General features: G+C 38.8%; 1 protein-coding gene across 1 annotated transcript; it reads left to right on the top strand.

Moving 5' to 3' along the window:
- Positions 1 to 100: 100 nt before the first annotated feature.
- Positions 101 to 22,711, top strand: CUNH18orf63 (chromosome unknown C18orf63 homolog). Its single transcript, XM_068147572.1, has 15 exons — positions 101 to 148; positions 3,419 to 3,560; positions 3,818 to 3,981; positions 4,135 to 4,213; positions 4,894 to 4,950; positions 6,317 to 6,428; positions 7,609 to 7,650; positions 8,619 to 8,695; positions 10,633 to 10,742; positions 11,394 to 11,490; positions 11,590 to 11,675; positions 12,230 to 12,407; positions 13,523 to 14,599; positions 18,255 to 18,345; positions 21,255 to 22,711. Exons 3-14 carry the CDS (start codon positions 3,848 to 3,850, stop codon positions 18,312 to 18,314), a joined length of 2,109 nt encoding a protein of 702 aa, XP_068003673.1. The 5' UTR covers positions 101 to 148; positions 3,419 to 3,560; positions 3,818 to 3,847; the 3' UTR covers positions 18,315 to 18,345; positions 21,255 to 22,711.
- The last annotated feature ends 385 nt before the right edge of the window (positions 22,712 to 23,096 follow it).

Raw genomic sequence — 23,096 nt, 5'->3', positions numbered from 1 at the left:
ATAGCAAATACTGCTGCTAAGCTCTGCAATTTACCTGTCCCAACAGTGAACCAGCTATAGCCATTCTCTGGCTGATGGCCCATTCAGTTTAGAAGGAGCTCTGTGGTGGCTTCAAGTTCACAAGTTGTGATTATTTGCATCCAGAGAGGTAATTTCTCCCACACTTTAAGGTCTTCTACTTGTAAAGAAGGCATTTTGGTTTATTTCCTATGATTTATTATTGGTAGTTCTGTGTTAATGAGTAGTTCTCTAATCTCTCCCTGAAGGGAGAAGCCATTTGCAAGCACTCTGTCCCATTAGCTTTTAAGATGACTGGGGAGATTTAACCTACCCTGAATATAGCAAGTGGTTCCCATGAGGGAATTGGCCTAAAACAGCAAGGGGATCACTGGAGCGTTGCAGCATGTGTTTTACAGCATCTTTGCCACAAAACTAGAATAGAATGGAATAGAATAAACCAGGTTGGAAGAGACCTTCAAGATCATCGCGTCCAACCTATCATCCAACACCACCTAATCAACTAACCCATGTAACCAAGCACCCTGTCAAGTCTCCTCCTGAACACCTCCAGTGACGGCAACTCCACCACCTCCCTGGGCAGTCCATTCCAATGGGCAATCACTCTCTCTGTGTAAAACTTCCTCCTGACCTCCAGCCTGAACTTCCCCTGGCACAGCCTGAGACTGTGTCCTCTTGTTCTGGTGCTGGCCGCCTGGGAGAAGAGACCAACCTCTGCCTGTTTACAACCCCCCTTCAGGTAGTTGTAGAGAGCAATAAGGTCACCCCTGAGTCTCCTCCTCTCCAGGCTAAGCAGCCCCAGCTCCCTCAGCCTCTCCTCATAGGGCTTGTGTTCCAAGCCCCTCACCAACTTCGTTGCCCTTCTCTGGACTCGTTCCAGCAAGTCAACCTCCTTCCTAAACTGAGGAGCCCAGAACTGGACACAGTACTCGAGGTGTGGCCTAACCAGTGCAGTGTACAGGGGCACAATGACCTCCCTGCTCCTGCTGGCCACACTGTTCTTAATGCAGGCCAGGATGCCATTGGCCCTCTTGGTCACCTGGGCACTCTGCTGGCTCATATTCAGGTGGCTGTCGATCAGCACCCCCAGGTCCCTCTCTGTTTGGCAGCTCTCCAGCCACTCCGACCCCACTTATGGTTCTTTTAAACATTATGAAAGCTGAGGATGCAGCTTTTATGTGTTTTCAAACTGACAAGATTTTTCTTCTCATTTGTTTAAAATGGTAATTTCCTTTAAGCTGTAGCTTTTGGAATTCTTTGATGACGTCATAGTCTTGGCTGGCATTTTGAAAAAATCCCTGCTTTTCATGATTGCTGAAAAAACCTTGAAATTTTTTTTTTTTCCTTTAAGGACACAAACAAGCAAACATGCTGTTTTCTTTTAAATTACAATTATAAAACACTGACCTTGTGATTTGTCTAGGATATGACAGAGATTAAACTTTTAAACTTGTTATGCCATAAGCAAGACAAAGCAAAACCACAAGAGTAAAGTTATCTTTGACATTGTTCCTCAAAAAAATGTTTCCAGTTCATCATTTTTGTGATCACAGTTTGCAAAATTACTTTTCAGGTGAATACCTGGTGACTTTGTAAAACTGAGAAACAAAATATTTTTTGCTGTTTTCTCTGTGCTGATAAGACCATTTGCCAAAAGCATTGTAGGGTTTGGATCAGAGAGAACTATTAAGCAGCTTTTTATGGTGTGCAGTGTTTGTTCCTGGCTTTTCATAAACAGCAGACTTTCTACTTACTTGTTTTTCCTTGAAAGAGTTGAACTGAGAAAGGTGCTGTAACTAAAAGGTGTATGTTCTTTAAATAATTAAATAGTATGTGTTGTTTTATTTTAAATATTCCTTTGTACTGAGCCTGGCCTTTGCTGCAATACACATGAGGACACAGTGGGCATTCTGCAAGCCAGGTAGCAGCCATAACTTTGTATTACCCCTCTCACAGGACATTTCTTAGTGCTGCATCAAAAGATCACATCCTCAGCCTGAAATTCTGATTCTTTATAAGTTCTAACTTTTGTTGCCTTTCAGTAAGTTCAAAAAATAATGGAGCTTCAGTACATGTGCTCAGTGTTACATTAGTGCACATACATGTACTCTGTATTCTAATGTTGCATGAAATACCAGGTCATGTGCACTTCCACATACAGCTGTGGTCTTGAGGCCAAAGCTAACTCATACCTTCAAATATAGTCACAGAATCACAGATCACAGAATGTTAGGGGTTGGAAGGGACCTTCAGAGATCATTGAGTCCTACCCACTGCCAAAGCAGGATCACCAAGGGCAGGCTGCACAGGAGCACATCCAGGTGGGTTTTCACAACTTCTCTGGGCAGCCTGTTCCAGTGCTCTGTCTCCTCGTTTTGAGGTAGGGCCTCCCATGTTCTAGCCTGCAGCTGTTGTTCCTTGTTCTATCACTCAGCACCACTACAAAAGAGATTGTCACCTTTGTCTTGACACCCAACCCTCAGATATTTGTGGACATTAATAAGATCCCTTATTACCCTTCTGTTCTTCAGACTAAACAGCCCCAGGTCTCTCAGTGTTTCTTCAATAATTTCTTTGTAAGGCAAAGCTTAGGATATGACAGCTTTAGAACTACAAAGATGGTCAGGGGTCTGGAGTATCTCTCTTAGGAGGAAAGGCTGAGACACCTAGGCATGTTCAGTTTGGAGAAAACTTAGAGGGGATCTTATTAATGCTTATCAATATCTAAAGGATGGGGGTCAAAAGGATAGGGCCAGGCTCTTTTTAGCAACAAGACAAAGGGCAACAGGCACAAGCTGGAACACAGGAATTTACTTCTGCACAGAGTGCCCAGTGAGGTTGTGGAATCTCCTCTGGAGAAATTTAAAACCCATCTTGATGCGATCCTAGGCAACCTGCTCTGGGTCACCCTGCTTTAGCAGGGGCTTTGGATTAGGTGATCTCCAGAGGTAACTTCCAACCCCTGCCATCCTGTGATTCTGTGATGTGAGACAATTTTGGTGGAACCACTGTATGTCTAATCGTGTTCCACTTCAACAACGTGTTTTCTTCAACTTTTGATAAATCTGTAGGGGTGCACTTATTAAAAATTCCCACCAAGATAAAATGACATGCTTACATTTCTCCTTGGAAAGCAAGAATAGGAGAATGAATTGTGTTCATTATTACTGGTATAACCAAATATTACTCTGGATTAGTACATCTTTCGGTCTGATGTAGGACTGTGTTCAGTTCTGGATAGAGTGGAACATAGCATTCACCTGTTGCTTGACTAGAGGTTTGGGTTTAAGCAGGGAGCGCACGAGTTCTTTGTACCACTAGTAAGTGAGCCTGGTGTGGGGAAAAAGGAAAAGATTTCCAGTGTTCCCTCATTTTCTGTGGTTTTCATTCTCTCTGACAGGCTGGCCATGGTCTTTGTATGATTCAGTGAAATTGCTGTTAAGCTTCTGGGAATTGAACTTTTCTTGCCAGAGAGGAGACCAACATTGCAGAGGGATTTCTCTGCTCTTGGATGCAAGATAGATTCCAGACTTTGAAAGAAGGTAGGAGAGACTCTTTTGCTGCTGTCTTGACTCTGAATATTTTGACTTTTGTAAATAACCATTTTTCCAGGTATAGTGCATTATTTGTAGCACAAATACATTGATCTGTCTGGTTTAATTGGCCAAATTATTATATTGCCTACCTAACCCTAATGAGAAGGTAATTCATTGTCCATTTACCTGATACACCATACAAAGTTCTGTAAACAAATATCTGCATTATAAAAATGAATTATTTTTTTTGTTTTAAAACCCAGGTGCCATTTTGGGGCAATAAACAATATAACATGAATGACAGCAGGCACCAGTCTCTGTTCTTTGTCAGTCTGCCTGAGCTCCAAAAGCTCTGCGCTGGTACAGTAACACTGAGTTCTCACATACCAGAATCCGAGGCAAGGAGCACACAGATAAAGATTTGCAGGTAAGGAATTCTGAGGGTTATTTCAGAAGCTACTGGTGGTTGTTATTAAAAGATTTTAATGGCAGTACTAGAATTAACTGTTCTAAAATCAGCAAAAATCAAGTATGGAAAATTATGTTTTCATTTTTTTCCTTGCTTTTTTTTTTTTAATAGGCAATTGTTATACCTCCATCAAGAAATTCTTTGTGCACCTGTTATTGGAACACTACATCAAATTTCAGTTGTGATGGCGGTCAGTATCACTGTATTGTGTTTATCTTATACTTTGGGGGTTCAACACCACCTTTTGAAATATTTTTCAAGACATCTTCACTCCCTTGTACACGAGTCAAGAAGGGCTTTCCAGCTCACAAGTTCATCCCAAGGACATGTGGCCTGTTGTGTCAGCCTGAACCAAACTAGTACTGACTAGTAGTCAAGTGTCTCCATCACACATACGTGCATGTTTCTCTAAAAAGTGTTGCATTTGAGAATCAAGGAAAGGCAAAATTAAGTTATTTAATGCAGACTTTTATTTTTGTGCATTAGTAATGTAGATGACAGCATATTTCTTCTACTCTTTTGATGAAATGATCTTTTCAGATGGTGAACCTTTTGTAGAACAGAATGGACTCAGCTGGTAAGATGCCACGCAATTCGGAGCAGCAGGGGCAGAATTCTATGATTTTTGTTTTGAGCAGTCTTTTGCTTGCTTGTTAATCTATCTTTAGCTGCAAATGAGAGTACACTGACAAATGCCTGAACTAATTTCAGTTATCGTTCTGCTCTAGAATACAGGATATGACATTTGTATAACTACACCTTACAGTGTTTTTCATAGGCAGAATCACCGATGGAGCAGAAGTTAGTTTATGGTTTGCTGAAACACCCCATAACTGCAAACACTCAACTTTTTTTTTTCTTAATTTTTAGATACCATTTTACAAATCAGGGATATGCCAAGCCTACATAAAGCAACAAGGAGCTACTGTAAGTGCTGAAAGATGTCACAGGATTGTTATGTTTGTGTGCAATTGCTGTTGCCAGGGCCTGCAGTTTGCACTATAGAAGCCAAGTTTCAGGGTAAAAAAGGTCTGTACCATAGACAAAATGTCTCTTACAAATGTGGCTATAGTAAATATGCTTTGTCAGAGTCAAAATTTTTAAGAAGTTCTTGAACAATTTCACCAGATTTCTCTGCTGCAGTGGGATTCTGGTCCTGCTCCATGGCCTTGGGGTTTGACCTCAAGGCAATGACAGACCTGCCCTTCAGGCTAGAGAACTGCAGCTCCCCTGCAGGTGTCACCTCTTCAGTCTGTGCTTTGTAGGTTCCACAGCTAGGGGTTTTCAGACAGCTGAACTGTCTCCCATTCCTTTTTTGGGTCTATCCAATCTGTGTAGGACAGTCTCAGAGAAACAAACCAAAAAATATAGAGAAGAAATGGAATCCAAGAGCTTAACAGCTGGTGTGCTTTAGACCATGACACTTAGGAACTTATATGTGGATGCACTAAAATTGCTGAGTCAAAAGGCTAATTGGAATACAAGCCAGTAGCTCTCATGATTCATTTGCACAACCAGTTTGGTGTATTTTTCATTGTTCCAAGAGCTATAAATGTGTGTCTGGATTAGTAAAACATAGACTGCTCAAATCTGCTTCTCTTACTTTATGCTTCTACGTGTAACTGACCTGTCATTGTTAGTTTTTCCTAACACTAGCAGATTAGTAGTACAAAGTATATTTAATAATGATGAGCTAGAAACAGATCCTTGCAGGATCTCATTCAAAGCATCCTTCTCATGGTGTATTAGTTAACTCTTTTTAACCCATTGTAGTTATTTTCTTTTTCTTGACTAATGCCAACTGTCAACAGAAAGCTATGTTGGGGCAGGCAAGCAGGCAGGGAAGTAGTACTGCTGGGTGAACAAAGCTATGGATGTCTATTGTTCTTGGGATGGCAAGAAAATGTCTCTTGAGTTTGACAGCAGAATGTGTATATGTAAATTTTGGACATCATGCCTATTATCTGAAAAGAGATGCATATTCAATAAAATACTCCCGATTGTTCAGTTAGTCTCCTCCCCAAGACTATTACCACAACCTGTGAAAATATTAAATGAATTGTTGTGCACTTTACATTGATGATGCATGCAATTTAAATGCTTACATCAAATATTATGCTAATCTCTTCTTGTAACTAAATAAATGAATAGTAAAGACATGTAGCATATGCAAGGATTTGGCTCCAAAATGCAGCAGCAGTATTTTTTATCAATTTTTGTCTGAAATATTTAAAATATGTTAAATTGTTAATAATGTAATTAATACATTTTCTTTTCTCATTGATGTTATTAGCTGGAAGCACCACAAACCGTTAGTCCACCTATTCTCCAAGCCTGTCTCTCCTACACACTTGTAGCCAAGCTTGCACCCAGATGGAACAGGGCTGGTCATCTCTTGGTGCAAGGTATTTGTTTCACCTGGGTCAGCCATCAAACATTTAGTTTTCAGTTCTTTATTGCTTCCTTTGTTTTGCATAATTTTCTTTCCATCATTACATCATTCATTATATTAAATTACTACATTGTTTCGTCCTAGGATTTTTTTTAATTGCAATGTTAATTTTCCTTCATCTGAGTTCAGTTATTCCAGGAAACAACCTGAATGGACATACCATTTGCTTTTGCATCTTCTCATCTTTGTAATAGACCAAATACTTATTTCAGCTGAACACAACAAAAGTTGTCGGACAGTAAATGTCTTCTAAAAATTGCACCTGCTTTTTCAGATTCTTGCTTTCATCAGTGGCATTTTTGCCATGGTTTGCATGCTTTTCTAATACAAATGTGGTTTTCTACCAGGCCCTCTACTTCTACCAAGTTCTGTCTCTTCAAATGGTAGTTCCTTTGTCTTACGCCTCCCTACTAACTCTTGCATAGGATAAATATGAATTACCATAGGATAGAAAAATAGATCTGTTTCAGATACCATGGCGTGCTCCTAAGTAGAGCAATTGTAAAAATACTTCCAAAATATACACTTAGAAATATGTGTATGTTATTACCTTACTCCCAGTCACAATATTAACAGTATCTTGTTTTCAATAGCTTCAAAAAATGTAGCTTCCCGAATGAAATCAGTTTATTCAGGAACAGCAGCTAGATGTAGATAGCTAGGTGGTAGCTGATATAAAACTGATTTCAACTGAAGACATTAAGTTACAGCAATGTGACCTGGTACTTGCAGCTTATCTAATCATATATGTTGCTAAACCTGGGCAAAGCTGATGCTCTCTGGTAAAATAGGTAGTAATGCTATACTGATTTGCTTTTGAACCTAAGAAATGTATTAACTATTAGTCAATGAAAAATAGTTCTATATATAAATTCCTTACTGGAAGGAAGAAACAATGTGTAAATTGCTGTCCACTAATTCTACTTTCTTATATCTTTCTTTTTTATATAAGATATTAATGAATCAGTGAGAAGTTAATTGCTGAGGGGATTTTCTCTCCTTAAAGAGAACAAACCTTTCAGAATTCATGACACACACAAACCAAACTGTATGATTTAGCTTTTTTTTTTTTTGCATAAAGGCATTAAGCATATGGTTTAAGAAAATAACATCTATCTGTTTTATTTATTAAGGAAGAGATTTTTTGTCTTGTTCAGGAAAGCAAAATGCTGTTGGTAAGTACAGTATTCTGTTAATGGTAAACTTGAGAGAACAAGGTATGGTTATGTGTTTAGATGCTGCTCTGATCTTGGTATTATCAACACAGTGTCTTTTTATCATTCTGATTTAACCTCTGTCAAAATACAGTTGATGGCACATGATGCTCTGTGTGTGAAAGTTATCTCATCTGCACCTTTAAAAAATCACCCACAAAAAAGGTGATTTTTCTATTATCAGTCTGCAGCCACAGCTTGAAATTTGCCATGTAAAAGTTACGATTATTACAATTAAATGCACTTGTCTCAAATGATGTGTCTGGCAAGTGATGTAGAAGTTCCACAATCATAGACAGGAAAGTGAGCTGAAGTGACCATCCTGTATGTACTATGTTTGCTGTTCACAACAGTTAAGTCACAGAGCATGCTGCTTAGCTATGGCACAAATTGCAAGATAATATTTTTATTCCAGTATAGAAGTTAAAGACATCTGGGGACAATGGAGCCTAAATTTTTAACAATAATATATGCTGAGGAGCATAATACATTCAGTCCCTGTCTTACAGAGTGCTGAAAGCTGGGTGAATGTTCTGGATATGTGTCAATAAATGCTTGCCATGGTCTTTCCCATTGACCACTTCTGGATGTGTAATACTGGGTAGATGACTCAATACAGATAATGGTCATGAGAACTGAATTTGCTTTAAAAAAATCAGTGTTTGTGTATCAAAGATGTGAGTATGAAGCCTCCAGTTGCATGAACAGCCATGAATTCCTAGGGAAGTGTAATGCATGAATGGTAAGCCATATTTTTTCACAGTTAAAATGTGTTTAATTTTAATTTCCATAGTGAGGAAGTCTAGCCTTTTGATTTTCAAATGCATCATTTTGACTAAGAATTACTTTGAATAAGCATTTGGGTTAGCTTTTGTGTAAGAAATGACCTGTAGTTCAGAACAGTGCTTTGTGCTTTGTTTTTACTTTAGTTTTAGACCTCAATGTATCAGAGAGACAGCTTTGCATCAGTGTGGAGGCTTGTTTAATTCGGTTGCCACCCCCTGAGGTATCAAACAGCTGTATTTTTTTGTGACTATGCTTGCTTTATTAATCATTCTTTTCTGTTAAGTGACTTGCATTGTGACAGTAATTGTATTCATTGACTATCTGCATCTGCTAAATGCATAATGTCCATATTACGTCTATAGTGATGCATTCTAGCAACCAATATGAAAGTATCATACTATCATAGTATCAGTCAGGGTTGGAAGGGACCACAAGGATCATCCAGTTCCAACCCCCCTGCCAAGAGCAGGGACACCCCACACTAGATCAGGCTGGACAGAGTCTCATCCAGCCTGGTCTTAAACACCTCCAGGGACGGGGCCTCGACCACCTCCCTGGACAACCCATTCCAGGGTTTCACCACTCTCATGGTGAAGAACCTCCTCCTCACATCCAGCCTGAATTTCCTCATCTCCAGCTTCATTCCATTCCCCCTAGTCCTATCACTACCTGAGGTCCTGAGAAGTCCCTCCCCAGCCTTCCTGTAGGCCCCCTTCAGATACTGGAAGGCCACAATCAGGTCACCTTGGAGCCTTCTCTTCTGCAGACTGAACAGCCCCAACTCCTTCAGTCTGTCCTCATAGGAGAGGTGCTCCAGCCCTCTGATCATCCTTGTGGCCCTTCTCTGGACCCTTTCCAGCACGTCCGTATCCCTCTTGTAATAGGGGCTCCAGAACTGGAGGCAGTACTCCAGGTGGGGTCTTACCACACTGTTCAAAAAACTCCAGCAGAGTACCGTATTGAATTGTCTTTGTGATTCTAGATTTCCTTCTAGCAGTGTTTTCTAGAAGGCTTTCAATGTTTCACTGTAAAACAAAGATAGTTTTGAGTAACAACCTTAAAGTGAAGCTACAAGTAAGTTGTCAGCACTCTGCTGAAAGTCCCTGTATATAATTGTTCTGGAATCTGCTTCATTTTCCACACATTTTCCAAAATAGTGGAGTGACCTGGATCATGCTGTTTCTTTAGGAAATTGTGGCTGAGGTTGAAAAATTACCATCTGCCATGACAGCCATGTTACCTTCACTGATTATGTGCATACATGAAGAAGCGTATTTGCCAGGCTTGCTGGTTTCTTCCCAAATAAGTGTTTCTGTTCAAAATTCTTCTTTCTTAGAAAAGAATAGGATTTATTGTGTGATGTAGCTGGACAGCATAAATGTTAATGCTGTCTATAGGAATACTATTCCAAATGATACAGAGCAATGCTGGAAGTAATCATGATGTGGTTTCCTCATCAGTTTGATCTTTGTTAAGCATTTCTAAAACAGAAATGACAGCTTTTCTTGTCAGTGAATAAATGAGGACCCTGGTAGACCATAGAGAGGAAAATGTTTTTCAAATCTCTGTTTGGTTGGTCCTTACAGTCATGGTTTAGTCATGAGGTCTGTGGTGACAGGTTGGACTTGATGATCTTTGAGGTCTCTTCCAACCTTGTTGATTCTGTGATTTTGACATTGTCAAAAAGTGTGGGGTTTTGAATTCTGCCAGAGTGAAACTACATGTCCCATTATTTCTGTTTCTTGGATCTTTGCACTTGATAAGGCAAGGTGGTCTGTGCAGCTACTACACTGTCAAACGTGGGTTTCTCATTTGGACTTTAAACAATGCATGAAAGTAAGACAATTCTTAGATTGATAAATTTCTTCTTCATTCTTACTTATTAAAACACTTCAAACAGAGTTTAAATCTCACTGAATTAAATAACCTTTAAACCTTGTACTTGCATAACTTTTGGAAATGCAGTTTCTTACATAAGGTTGTGTGCAATTTGATAGTAGGAATACCTTTTGAAATGGTCTGATAAATGATACATTTTGAAATGAGCTGATAAATAATAATGTATCACAGTATCACTTAGGTTGGAAAGGACCTCGATTGATTTTGTACTGCTGTAAAAATATTTGCAAGTAACTTCCCCCCCACCTCTGTTTTCAGCTGGAAGAATTTGGTATTCTATCAAATACCTTAAAGCAGTTTGACAGCAATGAAAACATGGTTATTCACCAACACTCCATATTAAGTAACTGGTGCTATGTTTTGCCAAGGTAAGAGTCTGTTTCCATTTCATCAGAAATAAACATTTCCTGGAATGATTGCCATGCCAGTTGTGAATTTGGTACTAGTGGTAAGAACTCTTTTGCTTTACAGACTGCTTTAAATTTGGGAGTCTTTCTTTTTTTACTTCTAAAGTCTCAGTGTTATGGAAAATGAGAAATACTAATCAGTGGATCATAAACCATATATTTAAGTGTACCAAGTTGAGTAATCTCTGCTATTTCTGTGGTATGCTAGGGCATTTCTCTAAATTTTTCTAAAATATAATGCTAGCAGGAAGTGTCAAGTCAAAGCAAAATCACCTTTGCCACAAATTATCCCTATTTTTGCCTATAATTTTCATCACAAAAATACAAGAACCAATGATATATGTGCTTTTATTCTACATTTACTGGTAGTGAGTTTTAGAGACGTGAGAAATTAAGAGTTGTGGGTGTCAAGTTCTTTTCCATACTTTAAGAAATACTGCTATTGTTCTGTCATAAATTTATGAGCTAAAGGTATTAGTCCTCCAAACATAAAAATAACCCATAAATTCTTTCAATGCCAAAAAAAGGTTTGTTTTTTCCCCAAAGTCCAGTATATTTTCAGCTGAATTTTATTATACCTTTTCTAAGCATCCCTTTTTTACCTATGTACAGCATGAAAATGGGTCAGATCATAAACATCAGCCATATAATTCCTTCAGAATCTCCTTTCCATTCCTATGAAGACTTTCAGATGCACTGGAAGAATATGGTAAGAAACAATATACACTGCTTTCATTTCCCCCCTGCCTTCTGTACCTATTGAGTTTGTGTTTCTAATGCACATTTGTATTTGTTTTGTTTTTTTAAGTATGGATATGTTCTTCCAGAGAATCATGAAGAGACAAAAATATATGCCAGTGTTTACTTCAAGCCAATAGGGGAAAGGTTCTTTACGTATCCTTTCAGTATATTATTCCATTTCCTTTACTATACCTCTATGAAGACCTAAATTTTCAGTTTTGATTGTGTTACATTTTCTTCTTCTTTTATTTCATAGGAGTCAGTGGAGAACTGTTGCACTAGACACACAAAGTGGAGAAAATACATAGTCAGTTCTCTTTGTATGTCGAGTAATTGTCAAATAGATCAGTTTGCTTCACAGCTTTTGTAAGCATGGTAATGTCACCCTGGGTGGTGATGTACAAGGAATAGTTAAATTCCCATAAAAAGTGTGGCTAACAAGGATTTGTTTTGAAGAGAATATTCCTGGTAGGAAAGATCAGACTAAGGATTAATTATAATGAGTAATCTTTGCTATGGTAGGTTAGTATGGCATAGTCATATTGAGTTCTATAACTTTATAAGCTTCAGTTTGTTTAGAAAGTAGGTGCTTTTGATCACTTTCTTTTCAAAACCTTGGGCATGTTCATGCTTTCTTCCCAACAAAGATGATTCATAGTCAATGACATGTAAAGAAACTTGTTATGTAACCCTGAATACTTGTTCAGGTACCCTTTAAGTTGCATTCGGAGTGAGCCAGCGCAGTATTTCCCCAGAATAGATTCAGAAAGTGTGTTGAACTCATTTCTTTCTGACATGAAAGTTAATCTTTCACATCTCTGTGGATTTCCAGTGAAGATGACAAGTAAAGCACTTTATGCTACACAGGAACTCTCCAGGGCTCCGGTGCGTATGAAGTTTTTTATAACCATATTAATGGCATGTACTTCGCTCATAGGAACAAGTGGTCTTAGTCACATTCAGAACACAGTAAGAGCATGAAACAATGCTTTTCACAACAAACACCTATCAACTGTGTGACTTTTAAATATATGCAAAATTAAATATTATATTGCCATTGTTATCTTGTTGCTACATCACAACTACATTAAAAACACTGGATGATTTGGTGTTAAATAGTTGCTATCAATATTTGCAGTTCTTTAGACCTTATTTTACTATTTTGCACATCCAGGACTTTCTCACACCTCTTCTGTAATAATCACAATAAAACCAATAACAATAAAAAGTATCATTGTTGTAGCTACAATTTAGTGAAAAAAACAACACACTGAGATAAAGTTAAAGTTCTGTGTGTTTATGCATTTAAAAACACTCAAGCTGTAAGATTCACTCCATGGCTGGTGATGGGAAGAAGGCAAGTAATCAAAACTCCTTTAATTTGAGATTGTGACAAAGGCTGAGACTCCAATTTCTTTGGTGGTAGTGTGTGAAAGAAGAAATGAAGTAATTAATTCTGAACAAAGAATAGTGACAGAAATTGCAGAGATTCTAAAATACTATAATCCCCTTTCAGAAAGCAGTTCCTGTTTATGTCTCCTTGGTGATCAAAGCTAGAATGGCTCCTCTTTGTCATCTGCAGTTTTTATAGACATCCAAACTATCTTTCTCTCAGAATACAGATGCCCTTAGAAGTCTTAAGAGATGAGGAGCCCTGTCAGTCAAACTCTCTGTAGACCCCCTGAAAAGGAGTAGGCAATACCCAGTTAGAAAGCACTAAAGCAAGATAATGACTGTAATTTAAGACTTTCCTTCTGAGAGGTACAATATTCCAGCGTTGAATATAAACAAAGAGCAGGGAGGAGAAAGCAGATCTTCATTTATAGTGACAATAAAATATTGATTAGAAGTACCGTTCAGATTAATTCAAAACAGGAAAATGTGTGGTTCTGCATTATATATTGTGACATAGGTTAAGTTGATATCTTAGATGCATTAGGTAGCACTATCAGTTTTTGAAATCCACTTCGTTCAATTTAGCAGCTCTTGTTGTGTTGCAGGAAATAAAAGCTGAGCGTACAAAATTGGCTGGTGAGATGGTTTGTGTAGTATCTCTAACACAGGAACCTCCAAGGAAACAGACTTTGTCTGGAATTCCTTCATCGTGCAGTATGGAAAACAGCCACTGGATGGAGCGTTTGATCAGAGAGCCAGAACAGCACGCTTTTTTGGGTAGCTGTAAGGGTACAGAAAATTCTTCCATTGAAGCCACAGAGAAATCAACCAATAACAGGCAAACACCAGGAGTACCAGAGTTACCAGGTGGAAGATTTTTAGGAATGTCTGTGAATTCAGTCTTGGAACTCCCTCCCCAAAAAGCCAGCAAAATTATACCAATTTTCAAAGGACATTTGATACAAATGAACAGAAGGACCACAAATGACATGGATGACAAGAGGAGAGAAAACACTGAAAGACATTCACCAATAGAAATGATGGGTGTTTCATCTTCTGTGGTGAGTCTGCACAAGACCAGCATAACTCAGGTTTGCAAACCTGTTCAAAATATGTCAGTCAAAAATCCTACTCAGAGCAGCATACTTCGGGTAATAAATATGAAAACATACACAAAACGCACTACACGCGTATTTCGGTGGAAAACAGAGACTGGCAGGCAAATGACTAATTCTGATTTTGCTGCTAGCTCAGTATCAGGTGGGAATTCAAGTGAAATCAATCACAAAAAGGCCAGTTCTTCTCCCTTTCCTAAGGATGTTGGACTGGTGCTTCAGAAGCCAATCACCGATCTGAGTCTGAACACTTATGCATCAGCTCCTTCCAGTGCAAGAAGGGGAAAAAGGTTCGCAAGTCAAAATACCTCACAGGTTCTTGAGAAACAACTCCAGTCAAACAGAGTACCTTTGCAGATTTGCAAATTAGACAATGAAATGACAAATACTGCTCTATCACAGCAGCAAACAAAGAGATCAAATGAAGAAACAGGGTTAAATATTTATGGATCTGTCTCAAATGATACAAAGTGCATTGCCGGAAGTGAAGCAAACAGAGCAGTACGCTATTCGCAGGCCTACATCGCTGCAACAGCCACTCGGCATTCCAAATCTAACTCGGAACAGGTACAGTAAATAACAGAGCTTGTTCTCACAAATACTGTATATTCTAATACAACATGAAGCAGTAAAGAGCATGATTTCCATCATGTTCTACAATCATCCTCAATATAGTTTTCTAAAACTTCTACCATACAAGTTAATGTTTTCAGCCATGGCTGCTTCTCTATTTTTCTGAAAGGGAAGATGATTTACGGTGTTGTTTGAGGTACGTGCTTTTTCTAGTTGGGACTTCTAAGGTAGGATAATTAGTTTTCCTTTCTTTAAGACAGTTTATCAGTTGATCAAGATTTGTGTGAGGTTAGCACAGTGAAATATTCAGTGTTCAGTCTGTCTTCATATGAAACCGCATTAATGAAAAGAATCTCAAACCTCATAAATCGTGTCATGCTGACTGCAGTGCGTGTAAGGCTTTGTGCTGTTAGACAAACATGGAAGTTTTGCAAATACAAGTTTAATTACAACTTCACTAAAAGCACAAGTTGCAACAGGAAAAAATTCCTACTGTGCATAAAGAAAACTCTTCAGACTGAGAGTGGTGAAGTATTGGAACAAGCTGCATAGAGAGGTTGTGGATTTGATTTCCTTTTAGATTCTCAAAATGACTGGAATGTGGATATAGCTCCCAAGTTAGCTCTGTTTTGAGTGAAAGTTGCAATTAGATTACTGCTAGAGGTACTTTACAACCTAAATTTTCTGTTTCTGCCTGTTTCAGTTAATACAGGGGAAACAAGAAATTTTATTGAGCCTAGTTCTGGTTAAAATTAACAAGGATAAAATTAACCTTAACCATTGGTTATGTTAATGTTACTTTAAGCATGTTTGTCTCCTGCAAAAGATGCTGCTAAAATGAAAGCATTTAATTATGTTACTTAATGTAAATATATCTCTGAAGCAGATTTTCTGATTCTACAGAAAGCAGGTTTTATCCTGTCAGATATAACTGTGGGCATTCTCCATGGCTCTGAAAGTGTCTCATCTTAAGTGCTTGCATTCAGCAACATCCTGTAAATGAGTTCCAAAAGCCTATTTGTAATGCATTCTGTCTTTAAGTTATATTCTCTTAATTATTTAATATATTTAAGTTGTTATTGCATTACTAGATGGAGCCAGCATCAGCAATTAGATAATTTCCTACCAAGAAGTTTTTTTAATACTCTGGATGCTGCTTTGATGATAGTGGTGTGCACTTTTAAATTCCTCTTCATAATATCTTTTAGTGCTATTCAAACATTACTTTTACCTACCACTAGGCGACTCCTCTGTTTCTAAAAATCATCTCTTTAAAACTCAGTTGTGTCTTCCATCTCCCTCTCCCTATAACCACATTTTCCATGCTTTAACTACTCAGAATTTAGACCCATTAAAAGGAACAACTCCCAAGTATCCAATGCCCAGCACAACTGTATTTTCTTACATAGATACATTTGTTTAATTTCTGCTACTAGCCAATTGAGGTATTGTGCAATAACTCTGCAGAAGTCAGAAGGAAAATTTGGCTGCATTTTTTACCCTTTTCATCCAGGTTCCTTTGCCTTTTATATTTCATTGCAAGCATGACCCATGCTTGGGTCTCATTACCCAGTCCTCATTACCACAGTATCACCAAGGTTGGAAGAGACCTCAAAGATCGAGTCCAACCTGTCACCACAGACCTCATGACTAGACCATGGCACCAAGTGCCACGTCCAATCCCCTCTTGAACACCCCATTGACCTGAAGTGCTTTTGCCTAGTGAAATATTGTGGTACACAAACTTACCTTGTCAACAGACTCATTGACTCTTAAGAACTTGTATCCATAATTTGGATTCTCCCACTTAATTAGTGCTTGTAAACATTAAATTTTAACTGTCATGGTTTTGTTTGGTTATGCTTTTAAAGCCAAGTACAAGACAATTCTGTCCAACTGCAATCCATGCAGTTCAGAAGGGGCAGGTAGAGCAGCCTCAGGGGCCTGCTGTGGGAACACACTCATACCCTAGAGCTCAGTCTGTAGCAGGGAAGAGAGGAGTTGGTGTGAGAGATGCCAGCCCAGATGCTCTGAGCTGGCCCCAGCCAACTGCAGCTGGGAAAGGCCCTTCTATACGACTGCAGTTGCTAATTACAGACCCAGCTTTGCAATGCTACAGCAGTAGGCAGGAGTCAATCTCACAAAGAAAAAATCTGCAACTGAAAATACCTGTGGTTGTAAGAATAACAACCCCAGGGTCCAAGAGAAAGAGTACTGAAGAGGGACATAAACCATAATACACATTAGATCCTGGTGTCCTTTCAACTGGGAATGACCCAACTACACTAGGGCTAGGGAGCATAGAAGCTAGCTCTGCAGCTTGGGCAAACTGGGCAAGCAAAGAGCTTCTATCTGGTCTGGCAACACTGCTGGGATGGGGAAGGGACACTGGCCTGTCCTAGTCATGAGTCACTAGTACCCCATGCCATTCCTCTCTCTCCAGGCAGGCTGTGAGTAGCACAGGTACCAGCCTGAGCCCTGCAAGCTACTTCTGGGAAATGGCAGGACAAGGCAAGTTGTCACTGTCTGCCTGCCACACTGCCGCTGCTGGACCTGAGTGGAGTGAATACACAACTCTATGGATACTTCAGCTGGATTCTCATTAATAGGAGCAGGACTACTTAAAAGGGCCTGTGATGATAGGACAAAGGGCAGTGGTTTGAAAGTAGAGCGGGGTAGATTTGGATTAGACATTAGGAAGACGTTCTTTAACATAAGAGTAGTGAGACATTGGAATGAGTTGCCCAGAGACACCTTGTCCCTAGAAGTGTTTAAGACCAGGCTGGATGAGGCTTGGAGTGGGATGTGGGCCTGCCTATGGCAGGGGAGTTGGAAATAGGTGATCTTTAAGGTCCCTTCCAACTCAAGCCATTCTATGATTCCATGATTGTCTGCTAATGGGTGTAGAGATAGACTCTTCAATGATCACTAAGTTGTTTCCTCCTCTCCTGTATTACAATATGACGTCAACTGAGGATGCCGCTAAACATTTCTCTGAAGAATAAGCCATTGTCATCACTGCCAGTTTAAACAACAAAAAATGATCATCTGATTTTGAAAGCTTTGGCTGCCAGCCTTTAATTATGTTGGAAAATAGAAAGCTTTATTAAGTACTTCTCATATCACTTTTTTAATTGAGCTCTTAGTATTACTGCCTTGTTTTGCTGGGGTTTTGTCTGGTTTTTGATGTTGTTTGTGTTGGTTACAAGCCCTATGAGGAGAGGCTGAGGGAGCTGGGGTTGCTCAGCCTGGAGAAGAGGAGACTCAGGGATGACCTTATCACTCTCTACAACTACCTGAAGGGAGGTTGTAGACAGGCGGATGATGGTCTCTTCTCCCAGGCACCCAGTACCAGAACAAGAGGACACAGTCTCAGGCTGCGCCAGGGGAGGTTCAGGTTGGATGTTAGGAAGAAGTTCTATACAGAAAGAGTGATTGCAATATGGAATGGGTTGCCTGGGGAGGTGGTGGAGTCGCCGTCATTGAAGGTGTTCAGAAGGAGACTTGATGGGGTGCTTGGTGCCATGGGTTAGCTGTTTGGGTGGGTTGGATTGGTTGATGGGTTGGACACGATGATCTTGAAGGTCTCTTCCAACCTGGTTTGGTTTATTCTAAAGGTTATTCTAATAAAGGTTGGTTGGTTTGTTAGCAGAAAGAAGAATGTCATTCAAAGTTAAAGAAAGCTAAAAGAAGTAAGCTTGCTATTTAGGATGTTCTACAACACTGAAAGAAAACTGTAGGTATGCTCATTACAAATTTTAAGTATTTTTCTTTACAAAAATAATAGTTCTTTGTCTGTAATAACTCCTGCTCTTTTGGATCATGGTAATGATATCTGGTGTCTCCAGTGGAACCACTTTACTAAACAGATGGCTTCTAGAGCAAAATAAGGAGGTAATAGAAACTAAGATTTTTGGGTTTACTCAACACTAGCAAATAAAGCTGTGCTTTACTTTAGTGAAGCAGGCAATGTTAAATACAAAGACATCCTGTACTTATTAGAACTTAGAATTTGGCTTAAATTGGTAGTTTGATTGGCTCATTTTCTTTCAGACTGAAATAAACCTGCTTCTTGTGCTGCTGAGTTTCATTTGAATCTGAGCTGAAGTTCAAACTGTAAGGTTGTTACATAATTTAATATCATTAGATTAAGTGGGATGGCAAAATGCTTTTGTGGTGCTAAGGTCTAATCCGAGGACAAAATGTCTGTTCTATAAAATGAATAATTTACAGCTTTGTGACCATATATTTCAACCTGCTTTGTCAATAATTGTCTTTCAGAATTAATCTTCCTTTGAATCTTCCTTTGAATATTAAGAATACATATAGCAGATGAAACCCACTGGTTTTATTGACCTAATGCTTACCACAAGGTATCACTAGTAAAACATTCAAGAAGGAGTAGCAGTAGTTAACTGCTTCAGCGATAAATGGAAGTATATTTCTTCCAAGGAAAATATTGATGGTCACACAGACACAACGGCACAAATATGTGTGTTACACAGAACAAATGGGAAAATGTAGCAACAAAAAAGCAAAATATACACTATGCATCTTTTAATCTGGCTTTTGGCATTAATGGAAATGATAACAAGTAGCCAAATGCGCATTTTGTCTCCAAGATGAACTTTACATTCTTCCTTTTTTGTGAGAATGAATTTCCTCCAGAGAACATATATATCAGTTGCCTGCTTTCCCTAAAGAAAGTCCATTCTATGGATGGAAGCTTTCCATATAGAACCTTCATATTTCAGTACTCAGCATATCCTATTCCTGGGTCTAACATTTCCCTTCTGCTGCTTTAAGCCAGCAGTTCAGACATGGTCCTTCTTCAGAGGTGACCTGTTTTAATAGTTCAGCATAGATATCTGTAAGTCTGTGACTTTGAGTGAGGACTGATGAACAGAAATGGTGTCTCTTGGAATGGTCAGAACATTACATTTTTTACTTTAACTTTTTGTCCCCCCCCCTTATTTATGACTTACAATGCCACAGGATCAAGTCGATTATGGTAAATGTCGCTTAAACCCTGGAGAGGAAAGAATGTCTTCCATAAAGTGTTTAAAATACAATGTTTAAGAACCCCATCAGTGTGGGATTTCACAGTCTGTCTGTGGCACTGGATTCTTCATTGATATTGATAATTTAAAAAGAAAACTAAAGCTACAACAGCTTCCACTATTGGATCAGTGCCTAGAATTCTGATTCTGAAGAGCTTTGCTCTGAATTCCTTTATTATGTATTACTACGGTTGCATTCAGAGTGCATGTTTCCATTTGAACACTTGAGAATTACTTGTAAGATTTCAAATTCACTGTGTAGCGAGATTTATGGATGAGAAGGTCTTACAATGGAGTTCAAGGCAACAGAAAGGACTTGGCTCTATAATTCACGACAATAACAATAGTTTTTTACAATTATCATGCAAAAAGGGTCGATTTTCATGACTAATGTGCCAAGTTGCACAGCCTCTTAACTTGTTCAGGAAATCACATCATATTCCTAATTTTCTTCTTTGCTGGTGAGAACAGTGGGTATGTTAATAAAACAATGTGAGAGAAATACTTAACATCTTAAGAAGCTGAACATTTGATTCTAACTCCAAGCCATTCTCATTCATTCTGGTTTTACCTATATGCAGACCATCCTCCACGGTCTGGAAAAAGTCTCGGACTTTTCCTTTGGCATAAAAAGAGCTTATTGATATTAAGCACAAATTTGAGATACTCCCCTCCAGCCCCCATATGGATGAATTGTTGGTTTCCAGGTCTATGTGGACTGGGACAGTGCAACCTCCAAGGCTGCTGAGGTGTCCAGCCTGTGGAGTGGGGTCAGGCCATCTGCTGTCGAGTGAGATCTCTCGAGTCTATTAGGTCCATCTATTAGGTTTTAACTGAATTTAGTAGGAGTTTTGATATCTAACACATATCTAGACAGCTAAATTTAAGTGGTCTAAATCTGGACCATCCCAAGAGTCAAGCCTGAATTCAGTTTAGATAAAGACCTGCCTGACTGCAGAGTTTTCAGGAGAGGTTTATATATTCTCTTAAAGCTATTTTGTATTTGCTGTCAATTTTTTAAAAAGTCTCCATCAAAAGTCATCCTATCATTTTCAAATTCAAAACCTACTGTGGAAGTTTGGCTTCTCAGAACAATCAGCAGAACAGAACTTTGGGTATTTTTCATTGCTGTAGGATTGTTCCTGGTTAGGAATAATCAAACTTACTTTATGCTTGACCACTGAAAAATGCTAAAGAGCACTTTCTAATCATTCCGTCTCTTACTTTCTTGTAGAACTGAGAATGTGGTTTGGCTACCTGAGCTCAGATGGTTAAGAATGTATGATTAGACTCCCTTCTTTCATCTCTAAACTCACTGTAATATTTTGAGGGCTTTAAATTTGAAATCCCAAGCAGAAGAGGAAGTAAATGCTGTGCATAGCACCATAGATTTATCAAGGAGAGAATTCTTTCTTCTTCTTTATAAAAATGCAAACATTTAACCTGAGTGCCCCAAATCCAAACTTTGTAAACACAGTACCAGTACAAACAGGCAATACAGCAACTTCTGTTTGCAGATTAGCCATAAAGCTCTGCATTTTATTCTGGTTTCTTTCACGAGCTAAACTTTTCTGCTTTCCTCCATTCAGGTTCCCAAGACAACATTAACATTTGTGAGGATCTCTGAGCATTGTGAATATTGTCTCTTTATTTTACGTCCCTGGTACCTGTTTCTGCATGAAAAACTGAGGGTTAAACACATACAGGTGAATGTGCATCAACAACTTCTCCAGACAGTTTAGGTTAATGAGCCTCCTCATTAACCTCCAAATTTAGCTCACTTCTTAGTTTTTGAACCACTTTATATCTGTCCTGGTACTCACTTATACACTAATTCTTCCAAGTTACTTTGAAGTTTTAAGTCTGTCTTTATGATTGTATTTAATTCTCTGCTATGATGTCCGGGCCTCTTTGTTTCATCACTAGAACATTCCTAAATAACTTTTCCTTGTCAAGTCAAATTGTTAGAAGATAAGTAAGTGGTACACTTTTTGTTAGAGGAATAATCTAAAGGCTGGATTGGATTAAAGCTTCTTCATTCTGACTATAATTCTAAATGAATTTCCATTTCCAGAAAGGAAATGGCTCTGTGAAAAATTTTTTCAGGTCCAGTTGGTAATGCCATTCTTCAGCAGTTTGTACAGAGTGTGTATAGCTGTCCTTTGAATAATTTTATCAGCAGAAACCTCTCTTCAATGTCCTCCTTGAAGGTGTAGTTAGTTACAGATATATAGTGTATAGGCTTGTTGCCCCATGTTCACTGGTTTTAAGTGAATGTTATTGTGTTACTTGGGAAATAAGAATCAAATGTCCCACTAGCTCCTAAACTCAAACGATGCAGAACTGTAGTTTAACACTTGCTTTGGATATACATTTGCAAACCTTTTTTTCCTAAAGGAATTGGTACAGTGGGGCTTTATGTGCTTTAGGAAAGCTCTTTTTAGGGTTATATTGCCATAGCTGTATGTGTATGTACTTCATGAACTTCTCTTTTCTTCTGTGGCTTTTTTGTTTATCTTTCTGAGTGTCGACTGTTAACATAGCTCTGTTTTAATGGTGGCAGTGTTTAAAAGGAGGTGGGTACCTCAGCAACATCTAACTTTTTCAAATGTGATATTAAAAAAGTGGAAATCCACACAAATATTGCAAAAGTTTGAGCAATATGCTCAGCTAGACATCACATTATATTTCCGTTTGTCTGGCCATTGGCATACAAAGCTACTTTTCAAACGCTAAGGATTCTTCCATAGGTTCATCTATATGTACTCAATCTTGTCTTATGATACAAAAATGCCTGCAGAGCAGTTGCATTCCTACTGTGCTATATAAATTAGTGCCCCAGGTGATCCATTTCCTATTGCTGCTTTTTAAATGCTGCCGGTTGCCATCATTTGCCTGTTATTACAAGAGAAGTAATTTTGCATCATTCTTGCATTTTCAGATGTTAGCATCATTCTGTGTTATCTGTTGTAACACTCACCATACAGACAATTTAATTATTGCAGATCTAGTTTCTTCCACTTAAAATAAACTGTTGAATTACTCACTTGTGCTAAATTGCTGAATGCTTCCTAGTCTGTGCTGCTGCAGAGCACCCTCTTATTCTACCCCACCCACCCACTCCTATAAATGTGTACTAGGGTGTTGATAGTGAGTGGAGACGTGGTGGGTGCAGGAGTGTTGTTGGAAATTGCACTGGTGGAGGGGGAAAGAGATGAGCGCTGTGGCTGCCTTCAGCGGATTTGGCGATGCTGAAGGAGCCTTTGCTGCTACCTTACTCTTCACTGTTTATAGGGAGGGATTGTGCAAGCCTGTCTCAGTTTCTTCTTTTAATCAGTTCTTACTAACTGGGCAGAATATTCTAAATGCTGCCAGGTACATGAAGCTGTCAAAGCACCTGAGCCCTTGGCATCTAGCAACATCTGGAGCAT

This window comes from Melanerpes formicivorus, unplaced genomic scaffold (genome assembly GCF_026170545.1).
Source record: "Melanerpes formicivorus ecotype bairdi unplaced genomic scaffold, bMelFor1.0.p_v2 SCAF_15, whole genome shotgun sequence".
NCBI lineage: Eukaryota > Metazoa > Chordata > Aves > Piciformes > Picidae > Melanerpes > Melanerpes formicivorus.
This window is presented reverse-complemented; position numbering and strand designations above follow the sequence as displayed.